Source organism: Clinocottus analis, unplaced genomic scaffold (assembly GCF_023055335.1).
Source record: "Clinocottus analis isolate CAN_PGR_092001 unplaced genomic scaffold, fCliAna1.0.p SCAF_1, whole genome shotgun sequence".
Lineage (NCBI taxonomy): Eukaryota > Metazoa > Chordata > Actinopteri > Perciformes > Cottidae > Clinocottus > Clinocottus analis.
The window spans coordinates 5,620,736-5,634,116 of NW_027175820.1; the positions used below are offsets into that span (position 1 = coordinate 5,620,736).

Genomic DNA, 13,381 nt, shown 5'->3' on the forward strand with positions numbered 1-13,381 from the left:
TCCTCGAAGAGATCCCTCCTCTTTAGCTCTCCCTGATGTTCCTTTCTATTTTTCTCCCTGTTAATGTTTTCTTTAGGGCTACAAAATTGTACTGAATTTAATGTAATATTTCATAGTTCTGACATAACTCCAACCTATTGTTAACGCAACAAAAAACACAACAAAGACTAGTTCTGACCTAAGTGCAATTTCGGGTTATGTGTACTTTACTTCAATTTATACTTTATACTTCTACTCTAATATTTTATATTTCTTCTTCATTACATATTGAAAGTGAAAATCTGACTTTATTTGATAACATTGGAATAGTTACAACTAACTTTCTGGTATAGATGATTACTACAAAGTGTAATACATTTATAAATGATGATGTATTATAATGAATTAACTCAACCGGAAGTACATACGGGAATTCAAATTCACTTGACATTTATCATCTGCAACATTAGCAGCCAAAAGCTTATTATTAATGTTAGACGATAAAATTGTGAAATTGGAGTACTTTTTACTTACTCCTTAGAATAGTTTTTTGATGCAGAACTAAAATAGTAGAGTACATCTTCCACCACGTTATGTAATATAATTACGACGGTCATCGATACATCTGCCATACGTGTACATTTGTAAGACTCATATAATCTTTTTTATTTATTTATAGTAATTTACTTCCTTTCTACACGAGCTTCCTTCTTCTCTGTCCGTTGCGCGTTCCCGCCCCCTTCGAAGCGTCGCGCGCTCCCGTGTCTCTGAAATTCCGTCCGCTCCCACGTGCTCGTCTGTATATAAAAGAGGGTCTCCGCTCATCATGGCCAATCTGTCACCGGACAAACGGAGAAAGATGGAGTCCGCACTGGAGCAGCTGAAGAAGCACACGGTGGTGGTGGCGGACACCGGGGACTTTAACGGTAACAATAAACAAACAACATGCTAACGTTAGCTTTGTTAGCTTGGTCAATTTCGTCCTGATAATCCGATTACTTGTTTCAATCGTCACCCGACTGACAGTATCTACTTCCGTTAGACGTGACGTAAGTGTTTATTACATTAAAAACTCTTGCGTTTGCATTAGCTTCTCGCACAGAAAGCTAGCTAGCGTTTGCTGGTATTGCGCATGCGCGTGTGTTGAACTATAACTAAACTAGCTGGACCTACTTAGCAACAGCTTGCTCATACTGCGCATGTTTGTGTGTGTTTAGGGGTGCGGTGTGGGGGGGGGGGGGGGGGGGAGTATAACGCTTAACTATAGAGATAAACTACAGACTGGTTTTAGACTGCACGTTTACTTGCTAACCTCATGACTTCAGTGTTTAATAAATCAAGAATGCTTTTGTTTCCATCAGCCCCTTTACTTAACCTAACACACTACAACTTGTACGTACTGCGCATGTACGTGCTGGAAAAAGTATAACTATTAGATTATAGACTGAGCAGCCGACGGGAACGCGCAACAGGCTGTAAAAAGAAGAGTTTCCCTGTTTTTCTCATTCATACCCCGCAAAGGGGCAAAGGTCGCGTTTCTCAACGAGGTCAGAATGAGGAAGTGTGTGCAGAAACCCAAACCAGCAGACAGTTCCTCATTCAGAGCTTTTGCAGACTCACGATGACGTGACAGAACTGGTTTGACAGCTAGGCCTGAACCTGGAGAGCAGAGACTGACTGTTGTTACCAGCAGGAGTGGTGGCTGTTTGCATGGACTAGTTTCTATCTTTTAATGTGATGGCACAGTCTTTTCGTATACAATGATCTGTAATTTAAAATTTGGCATGCATGCAAACAGGGAAGTAACACTTAACACAACTTGCTGTGTAATTTAGGACAGTTAATTCCTGCTGTTATTAAAAGCAGATTATGTTACAGGTTACTGACCAGCTAATCATCAAGTATGACTGCTCAAATACAAATATGAGCAAGACAGGTATTGAAGGCTAATTGGAGAGAAACTGTTTTTTTTTTCTTGCATATTTTATAGACTTAGCAAGCACTCAATAAATTAGCCGACCGATTTTTAAAACAACAATGGAAATGATGACTTAGAAGTCCTCTAATCCAATGCATCACTGCAACACAGTGACTGCCAATTCAACAATGTAATCAGATCAGTCTCTCAAGTGTTGGGAATAACTGTCAGCACTGCCATTAACAAGAAAACCAGTTTCTGATTGTGATAAGAACAGTGGTTACTCAAGATTCACCTTAACTTCCTCCTTTTGTTGTACTGTTTAGAAATCTAAGTATTGCATGACTGTTGTAACGTTTCCCTGGATGCAGGTTGAGACACATTGAGCTGCAGAACTTCTGCTTCATGCAAGAACTTGGTCAAACATGCTGTAACGTGAACTCTTGCTTCACAAGTATTTTGGGCGTAAAATTGTTGCCTGGAGCAGCTTGAAAAGTAAATTAAAACAGAGGGAAACTTGTGAAATCTTTGTACACGACTTCTCATTAACCAGCTTAATTATCCTGCACGTTATTGATGGTTTATTACACATATGCATGATTTTGGTTATCCCTGTGAAATGATGACTCTCTGAGCTTACCAGACAGTTTTAGCTGTTCCATTGTTTGTCTTTCATGCAGTCCACCCGAAAAATAAAGTTGCAATATGGATATTGAGGTTGTTGATCCAAAATGTTGTCATACCTTTCTCCACTCTGTGTGTGTGTGTGTGTGTGTGTGTGTGTGTGTGTGTGTGTGTGTGTGTGTGTGTGTGTGTGTGTGTGTGTGTGTGTGTGTGTGTGTGTGTGTGTGTGTGCGCGCGCGCTACACAATTACCCCTATTAATTATTTTTTTATTTATGAAAAAAGAATTAGAATTTGACTTGATTAATTCAAAATATAAATGTATATTAATAAAAAAAATGTACACTTATGCATTAATCGAATGTCCCCTATACTTATATTTGGCACCAGATATCACATTAAACAATGCTTTAATAAGACTTTAATGAGTCACAGGAACTTACTAAACCGGTACCAATAAAAAAAGGGTATTGTGATATATCTGTCTAGTATTGTTATGAAATGCCACACTAGTCTGTATAGTAATATTGCATTTAGATTAAATTGATCTGACTCGTATTGAGAACATAATGGATTTATGGTCACTTGAAACATAAAGTTCCCACAGAATGACAAAGCCGTGTGTGAGCTTTCAGATTAAAGCCCATTCATTCGTGTGGAAAGAAGTTCCTTGTTAGTCTTATTTTTGTTCAGGGCATGCTTTAATAAACCTGACGCTCCACAAGCTACCAGATCATGTGACCACAAATCTCTTTGTGATGCAGTTGCACTTTTTTTTTAATGTAGGCTGTGCACATTTACATCAGCATTCCCACCAACAGTCAGAAAACTCTAGACGAGTTGTTTTTAAGCTATCTATTGTAACTTCAGGCTATATATTTTCCCAAATGATGTGTGAAATATATTTGGGATGGCTATTAAATTATGGAAAGGTTTTTTGCACTTCACTTCGTTAAGTATTTAGTCCAAACTCACTGACCTGCAGAAGGATTCCTATTAAGTTTAGTATTTTTTGAAGGGGGGAGTTTGACAGAGACAACTTTGTTCTTCGGCAGACGAGCTGGCAGCAGCGACTGGATTCTACAGCAACAATGGAGCGCTCACATAAAAGCCACAGCGCTTCACGAAGGCGCTGGCGCGTATCAAATTAAAAGCTGCAGCGCCGACATGTGAACTGCAACAGGATGTTTCAGTTTTTCTTTGTTTCATTGTTTTACTCTGCCCTTTTGTAACATTTTTTGTCTCATTACATTCTCTCCTTATTTGGTGTTTTCACCTTTGCATGAATTTAAAAGTTGCTTAAGTTGCCGTATCGGCAGTAAGCTTTTATTTTTACTAAGGGCAGTTTTAAGATGTCCCAGCAGGACTTAATCAAGCTTTAGGAATGAACAAAAGACTGTTGAATCCTTTATCGTTACTTAAGACTTTGTTGGTGTTAAACCATATTCTACTCAATAGCTAATAGTCTTAATCGTTGAGTGCAGTCATATTTCTGTCCAGTAGATGGTGCCATTTTCTATCTGACAGCAGCAGTTGATTGCAGATCAAAATTTCTCAAATTTAGTCAGTTGTCAGTACAGACACCAAATGAGGAGGTTTAGGCTTGATTTATTCATAAAAGATGATTATAAAAGTATAATCACCCAAAAACTTGGTAATATCGCAGTAGTGCATTAAGTTAAAAATGTCCACAATATTAAAGTTGTTGATGTTTCTGTATCATGATGGTCTAAATGTTGATTTGTTCATTGCCTCCACCTGCAGATGTTAAAGGATTAATTTAAACATTCTCTGATATAATGGATCAGAAATGAGAAAAATTAACACATTTCATTATAGTATTGGCATATCAACCAGGAAATGGTGATCCCCATGTGTGAGATGTGAGAACCCAGGTTTGAATGTGACTCATAACTACTCTGCTCCATCCTGCAGCCATCGAGGAGTACAAGCCTCAAGACGCCACCACCAACCCGTCTCTCATCTTGGCTGCAGCCAAGATGCCGGCCTACCAACACCTGGTGGACCAGGCCATTAAATACGGCATCGCGAAAGGCGGGTAAGGCGTACAACTGTTAAAAGTACAGCAGAGTACAAACAGGAAGGTTTAATGTGGGTTTGAAGATGTTGCACAGCACAATTCCTATGTTGACCAAGTTCTTTTTTTAGGTTCTCTGTTTGATCACTTCTTTCTCTTAAAGCCATAGGTTTAAACTTTGTGTGTGCGTGTGCGCACTAAAATAACATAAAAAGCACCAATTTCAATATAGTGTTTACCAGAAATGTGCTCTTAAGTCTTGGAAATAAGAATCAAGAAATCTGTTTCAACAGCTACACAATGTACATATCCGGTATCAAGTTAACCGGCTTCGTAATGTTTCCTTCTCCATCCAGCACTGAGGAGGAGCAGGTGGCCAACACCATGGACAAGCTGTTTGTGAGTTTCGGACTGGAGATCCTCAAGAAGGTCCCTGGCAGAGTCTCTACTGAGGTGGATGCCAGGTAGGTCCAAACATGTCCCAAGGCGCTAATTATGACCAAAAACACTTTTCAAGACAACTAATAGTTTACAGCAGGGGTCAATAACAGGCGGATCATAGTCCGGACCCAGACGCCATTGTCTCTGGACCCTGGGTCGAAAACTTATTATTATTATTATTATTATTATTAATATTAATAATAATAAAATATTAACTGTCATTGATCACTGGTGCAGCTTTTTCTGCCTTTACGGCTCTCGTTCCGACCAATCACATGCTGTGTAAATCCTCTCACGTGATCCTACTCAACCTATCACATGTGTGTACTCTCCACCCCACGACCCCGCTTGGCTCTCCGTTGGCACCCACCACGCTCACCTAATGATACACTATGGAAAACAAGTCTGCGCTCCAGGTCAGCGCTAGCTCGCAAGCTATAAGCACGAGCTAGCCTCTCCCACCACCTCCACAGTGCTAGCTGTTAGCTCGTGAGCTAGTGCTGTGGAGGTGGTGGGAGAGGCAGAGGTTCCCAAATAAACAGCACTAAAAATTCAGTACAAAATAAAGTGTTGTCAGTGCTAGCTGCAGCAGCTAGCTCCTCGACAAACACCGGTTGGTATTATTTATAATTATTCCGGTTAAATTGGAAATCTGTAATAATAAATAATTGTTTAGATGTTAATTCATTTAAGTCTATTTAATTTTGACAGTCGGTTGGCACAAAATCATATAGCACAAATATTACATTACTTTGTTTCGGACCATTGCATGAGAAAGTTCTCTCCAACAAGACCTCGCTAAATTTTAGTTGAATACCCCTAGTTTACAGCATCTCTAAGTCTGCGTTGCACACAGCTGACATTAAGAGAAAATGTTTACGTCATCATTCTTATGTGAGAAAAAATTGATTTAGTGTTTATATGTTTGGAGGATTTCAGTCAATCTTTCTATGTTTTCTGCCCACAGCGATACATTCACACTTGAATCTCCAGTTACATTATCTTTCATGTCCTCAAATCCGACTCTCATAATTAATTTCAATGAATCTTTAGTCAACCAAAACTATTGTCTCCAGAAGCAGTTAATTGTTCAAATGTGTAATGTCTCTGTTGTTCTCTTTGTCCAACAGACTTTCCTTTGACAAAGATGAAATGGTGGCCAAGGCCCTGAGGCTCATATCTCTCTACAAAGAGGCCGGCATTGGCAAAGAGCGCGTGCTCATCAAGCTGTCGTCGACGTGGGAGGGAATCCAGGCTGGCAGGTGAGCCGTAGTTAACTTTGTGGACCCGGTTTTATGATCTCTTTAAGATATGTGAAAGCTGTCTCTGTCCTGGAACAAAGATGCAGACATGTTTTTTCTTTTCTTTTTTGCCATCTCTTAACGTAAAAAGCACCCAAACAATTTTCATTTTAATAATACTCTATAGCTTAGACATATAAATAAGCCTCTAGGATCCACAGTTAAGGTAGGGATCTGTACTTATTTTTTTTTATTTTTTTTTTCATAAATGTTCTTGTTGAAGCCTGTAATTGAATCATTAAACTTAATCAACAAGCACACAAACATGTCAGAAAGCAATAATTTTCTAATTTCTGTCTGCAGTCAGTCTAATTGGCAACTAATCGATTTTTAAATCGATGCAGCGCTAAAAGTAATTCTGCTGCTGCTGTTGGGCCTTAACCTGTGACTACACTGTGATGACGATAAAGAGGTGACGGGTCGTCAAAGACACTAAAAGAATTCATACAGAATATTTACAGCGTGAGGCAAAGAGAACATGATGATGATGATGATAACAACAATGCATCCCGACTGAACACAAAGGTTTCCTGTCTGCACACAACGTTCCCGTGCAAAGTATGTTTTTTTTAATCTGTGGCCTTGTTTAACTTATGTAAAGTGCTCCGAAGTTTCGGCAGTGCGTTTCAATTTCTGCTCCTTGCTCACTGATGCACCTGCACTGTGACGCCCGGCTAATAATATTATAATAATAAATAAATTATTGGTTAAAAACTGGGGAGATTTATGCTCTGCCCTTTAATTCTTTAGTAATCATGGAGCAGTGTGCTACTGTGGGGGTTCAGTGTCTCGCTCCAGGACGACCACTCGCCCCATGAGCGGCAGCATAGTGACGTCGGGGTTATGGTGCACCTGCAAATCTGCCCTGATTACAACCTGCGTCTCTAAATGTCTCTCTTCCAGAAGGCTGCACTGTGAGAACTGTATTGTCTCAGAGGAAGAATGCATGCTAAAATAAAATCAAGTAAATATGCTTTTTGTTTTTTTCCCCCACAGGGTACTTGAGAAGGAGCACGGCGTGCACTGCAACATGACCCTGCTGTTCTCGTTTGCACAGGCCGTGGCCTGCGCCGAAGCAAAAGTGACCCTGATATCGCCATTTGTCGGCCGCATCCTCGACTGGTACAAGGAGAATACCGGCCGCGCGAGCTACGAGGCACACGAAGACCCAGGTAATGCAGCTGCTGTCTGAGGGACAGAAAACGGGTACATTTCTAAAGTGAAATGCATCGATCAGATGCACTTCAAGTGGCCAGTTCCATGATGAACCTTTGTTAACACATTTGGAGCCTCGCTTCAGACTGCGTTTTGCATCAAACCACACAGACGACGTGGCGCTTTTGGCCAATCGTGTGACCAGCAAACTGGAGCTCTCCCGTGAGGGAACAAGTGTTGACATCACCTGGCAGGAAAATAAACCATTAATAGCCCAATGTTGAATGAATTGTTGTCTGAAGCATCATTTAAATGAAGTGCTGATCAGCTCGAGGCGACATGATGCACAAAAGGCTTTATGATGGTGCCATGCAAAGAATGCTGTCTTATCTAGTTTTCGAGGCACAAAGGCAGCACAACACACGAAGGTTCTCCACAACAAATAATTTTTTTTTGTGTGCTCTGGGATTGGCGAATTGCCAAAATGTATAAATTGACGCAGGAGAGAAAAGACTTCTCCGTGAAAATGCCACGACCTCGAACCCTAAACCCTCACGGACTCACTACATCACCTAAATGCCGGAGTGAGAGGCTGTGAGGGCTTTGGAGTGGTGTGAATACAAATGGGACGGCACGATTGTGGGTATTTATTTTGTACTTTTTGCTCCCTGATTTCAACGTCTTCCAGACTCTTTGCACAGGAGATGAGTTATTTAGTTAATTATCTTTATGTATCTCCCAACAACAAAACTTGCTAAACTAAGCCAGCAATAACTAAAAATGTTCAGAGGATTAATCTACCTTTACTTGCACTCTGCCTGCAAAAATACACAATACAAATAAGCCCAACAGTGGGCGGCCTCCTTTCTAGTAGCTCAGCCTGGTACTGTTCCTCTCATCTCCCTGATAATGTAGCATATCTCTTCTGGCACTAAATGTGTGCATATCTCTTCTGGCACTAAATGTAGCATATCTCTCCTGGCACTAAATGTAGCATATCTCTTCTGGCACTAAATGTAGCATATCTCTTCTGGCGCTAAATGTAGCATATCTCTTCTGGCACTAAATGTAGCATATCTCTTCTGGCACTTAACAAGGCAAGATTTAACTTGACCTCTTGTGTTCTCCTCCTGTCTTTCCTCGTGCACTGAGAAACTGGAACAGACAGGAACATTTTGTGAAGTCACACAAATAGTTCCCATCTTTGTAGTTTATTTATTGGGTATTGAGGGCCCTTTTTTTTTTTTTTTTGAACTTATCCACTAGCTCTTCTCCACAGACACCAAAACTCATGTGACAAAAAAAAGTATGAGCTGCATCAACACAACATCTTCTTTTAAGGAAACTTCTTCTCCTCGCCCAGGTGTGCTGAGCGTGACCAAGATCTACAACTACTACAAGAAGTTTGGCTACAGCACCGTGGTGATGGGCGCCTCCTTCAGGAACACGGGGCAGGTGAAAGCCCTGACGGGATGCGACCTGCTCACCATCTCCCCCGGGCTGCTGGCCGAGCTCAGCCAGGACCACACCACCGTCACGCCGATGCTCGAAGAGGACAAGGGTATTTAACAGAGTCCTGACCCGATATTTCTGTTTTCTAAGCGGGTGGAGCTGCATATTGCTCACCTTTTTTTTTTTTCATTTTTTATTTGATAGCAATCAAAGTACAAGCTTTACAATAAGTAACTCTGCGTTGCGTTAAGAGGAATGTAAATAATAAGCCATGAACTTAATCAGGCTCGTTATATTGTAATTTATTCACATCCACGCTTCTTAGAAATGATCGCAGGCTTTTCTGCCGACCGCATGGCGCAAAGATATAAACTGAGGTTGTGTTTACGCTCTGCTCACCAAAAAAGAGTATTGGGCGAAGGTCATTTGTAACTTTAAATGTAGATTTTGTGGCAAGATACTTAGAGTTGTTTGAAGAAGACGTTTTTACAGCGATATGAAATAGATATTAGAGAGAATTAACATCCTCTAAATGGATTGTAATGTACAAAACATTTAGCTGACTTTTTATTTTTTTATCAAAATCAACTTACAATAAGCGCATTCAACCGCATTCAAGTACAAACTCAGAACAAGAATCAGGAAAGTACTACAAAGTGCTATAAGTAAGTGTCATTTTCAAGGTATAGTCATTAAAACTACTAATGCCACGATGTCTTTTTATTCTAAGCAGAAATTTCATTAAAAATACAGTAGTGTATTTTCTAATCCTGAATTGCGTGTCAGGGTGGTTGACAAAGAATTCCTGTGCCGACACCAAAGCACTGCTCGACTCCACCCAAAGCGTTTGTGTTGTCTTTAGTGATTTATACTTCAGAATTACACTGAAGTACATCTGAAGGGCCCCCAAGTGTTTGTTGCTTCGAAGTAGCGTTTTCCTGAGATGCCCTTATTAGCCATTTTCTTGTCAAGCGTTTTATTTCGCGGCCTGTGAGTCTTTATTAATGCAAACCACAAATAAGGGCAAAACCAAAGCGCTGAAATGAAACAAGCGCACATGAGTTTGAATACATTTAAATTAATAGATGGAGACGGATAGATAATTACTTTATTGATCCCCGAAGGGAAATCAGGGACCAAGTAGATCAAATTCATATAAATACTGCGTTTTGCTGTCATTGTTAAATGCCGTGTCCTTAGTTTTGTCTGTATTGTTCTGTTCTCTCACTGATCGTTAAGATCGGACTGGAGCATTCCTATAATGCTGCTCTGCAGCTTGTGGTAAAGCGAACTGTCGTAATGACGGCTTCTATTTAAGTGTTAGTGCGTTATGAGAGACAAGAGTTTTTCCAACAGCCCTCAGGTGATCGCCCATCTTCTAGAGAGCACCGAGAGACAAACTCTAATTCAAAACGTATGAGGGATAACATCCGCCGTGTGTTCTAGATTATATAAACTCATCACACTTTGGAAATAAAGTGCGTGGCTCGTAATCTGAAGTTACTTGTGAGACGTCAAGCATAATAAAATGGTAATGCTTTAACTGAACGAAGACATTTTATTATGAGGCCAGTTTTTTCATTTCCCCTCTACATTTATTAACAACATCAGACGTAACGGTGACAATCTGATGAAAAGATCATGAATACAAACTCAGTTTTTGAATACTATATGTAGAACTGAGGTTTTTTTTTTTAAATTTTTTTTACCACTGTCTTATAAATGTTGCAGACAGATTTCATATAAATCTGAATATGTGAAATGTTCTTTTCTGTTTTACAAACAAAATATTATTTAAACACTATAAGTGATATCTGGTTGCAATCGAGTAAGGATTTTAATTAGTCTTAAAATAGTTTCAAGGAATTCTCAGAAAAACCAAGTTTACCAGACAGAAAATTGCATAACCTGTAATATTGTGCATCCGTTATTTTATTACTTTTCATTAGTGATATCGCTATCTAGATGTTTTGGCTGGGTGTCATATTTTAAGTTTCAAGTTTCAGTGTTTTGTATCAGTGCAATTTATAGAAGGGGAATGTGGTGCTGACGAAATATTGAGAATTTGATCAACAATATTGAATACCTTTTTAAAACTAAGATAATTGTGTTTCCAGCTTTACCTCATTGTTGTTGTTTTTCTGCAGCTAAGTCTTGCGACCTGGAGAAGATCCACCTGGATGAGAAGGACTATCGCTGGCAGCACAATGAGGACCGCATGGCCGTGGAGAAACTGTCGGACGGCATCCGCAAGTTCGCCGCAGACGGCATCAAGCTGGAGACCATGATCAAAGTAACTTTTTTTTTTAATTTGATTATTTCTTGGTCAATTTTTATCGACTTTATCGATGTCCACTCGGTCTGTATGAAAATGATTCTGTTGGTTTGACGAGCTTCGTTTTGACAACTCTTTTACTTCTAAATCGCAGGAGAAAATGCTCAACGTGAAAAACGGCTAGTAATGGCCAGATTTTGGCGTCTGCATCAACGGGAAGTTTGAGGTGGCTGTCTTTGTCTCCAATGACCTCAGAAGGCCCAAAGCAACACGATGGCCTCCGCTCTCATCTGACCAAACTCCAGGGACCTCCATCCTGAAACGGAGGTCCTCTCTTAGACTGAGATTAACTGCCGTTTTGTTTCCTGAACCAACATAAATGGTGACTGATGCTTCTGTGGGTGTGGATTTTCTGCAAAATAGTCTTAATATTTTCTAGACATCTGACAATAAAGGGACAATTGTCCTAGAGAAGAAATGAGGCTTTGTAACATCCTGCTGCTACTTAAAAATAAAGAACCAAAAGGTTTTGAGGGCCTGAGTTTGATAAAGACCAACATTGTACCCGTCATTCCTCAGAAGTTAATCTCTTGCTGTTTCTCAGAAATAAAAAAAAACAAATCTCAGTCATTCTGTTTGTTTGTGTTTTTTTTTCTTTTCTTTGAAACACAAAGGAAACACTGCAGGTGAACTGGGTTTATTCTTAGCTCTCAAAGACGTCCTCCGCCTCCTGTCACGCAATTCTTTTACCTGTCTCTGGCCCAGCCAGTTTAACGCCATTCTACCTGCTCGCGGTTCACTGAGCTCCACCTTAACTCCCTTCGAGCTTATAGGGAACGCACATGTACCCAAACACCCTGTTGGTACTTGTTTGATACCTGGCACGTTTATCTGGGACTTTGACGCTTTTTGAAAGGAAGTGTGATTAACGGAACACAACTAACAAAGGTAACGTGTAATTCAGGATTCACTCCACTAATCCATATTCTCCTTCCTCTTGTGTCTGTGGGATTATGTCATGCGACCGAGTGTTGCGTTTTTAGCAAAAACTGATTTTGAAGAAATGGTTTTAATACTGTATTGAGCACACAATTGGTGGTTTTACCCAGGCTGAATACTAATACTCCTTTTACTGTGACGTAAGTCTGCCCTGATTTCAAGACAAGTTCAAGACTAAAATAGGGTTAATTGTTCATGTTTTTTATATATATACATACACGCACGCACACACGCGCATATCGAGAGAGAGACAACTGTTAAAAAGGTATAGTACAGCTTTAAAAAAGGCCAACCTGCGTTTGTTTTCTTGTGACTGCGGTAGAATAAATTCCCTTGAGCTTTGACGCTCTGCATACCTGGCGCTCAGCAGTGTGGCCGAAATGTTTCTCTTCCAGTTCTGAACCTGTTTTTTTAAAAGTTAGAAAACAAAAGTAAAAGACCTGAACAATCTAAAGACAAAGATATTCAAAATGTTTTCTCAGGAAGCATTACTGCCGATGGTACTGCAGTACTACTAGTACTACGATGTGTCTACAATAATTAACCTAACTACTTTCCAGATCATAAATGGACACCACATACTATGTATACCATCACCAGATTTATCAAGTTGGAGCAAAGATAAATGTCAAAATCCAAGACAGAACTTTGACATTTTTATTTCCCCCGCGTATTATTATTGAAATTATATTAATCAAGGCTTGTGCAATTTAAAGTAATAATGATCAGTTAATCTTTATCAAACTATGAACTTGAAAAGAAGAGGATAATCAATGTGGGCAATACATTTGAGCAAATCAATTAACATATTTCAGAACCCCAGGTCCCTTGAATTTAATCCACGTTTTTGTCATCTGTGTCTTTTGACCTATTGTGTTTTGAGGGGAAACGTGAGATGCAACATAATCACTTCCTGTTTTAAACGCCGGAATCAGCAAACAATTTTGAACAATAGATGAAGAAACAAAAGATTCACACAACCATTAATTGGCAGTTAATGTTCAGAACATCTAGTCAAGAAGAAGAAATTTTGGAGCGGGAACGTCAACTGACCAACGTGTAGATATGTAAACAATCGGACCAAAACCAGATTATTGATAGAGAGATGGAGAGCGGTTGTGTTTAATAATTAGGATCTAAACTCTCAACGTCTGTGAATGCTAATGCTTTAACTGAACGAAGACATTTCATTATGAGGCC

General features: G+C 39.7%; 1 protein-coding gene across 1 annotated transcript; it reads left to right on the forward strand.

Annotated features, from left to right (window-relative positions):
- The first annotated feature begins 721 nt into the window (after positions 1 to 721).
- On the forward strand, positions 722 to 11,812 carry taldo1 (transaldolase 1). Its single transcript, XM_068590882.1, has 8 exons — positions 722 to 905; positions 4,456 to 4,579; positions 4,915 to 5,022; positions 6,130 to 6,261; positions 7,297 to 7,472; positions 8,819 to 9,016; positions 11,055 to 11,200; positions 11,337 to 11,812. Exons 1-8 carry the CDS (start codon positions 806 to 808, stop codon positions 11,364 to 11,366), a joined length of 1,014 nt encoding a protein of 337 aa, XP_068446983.1. The 5' UTR covers positions 722 to 805; the 3' UTR covers positions 11,367 to 11,812.
- The last annotated feature ends 1,569 nt before the right edge of the window (positions 11,813 to 13,381 follow it).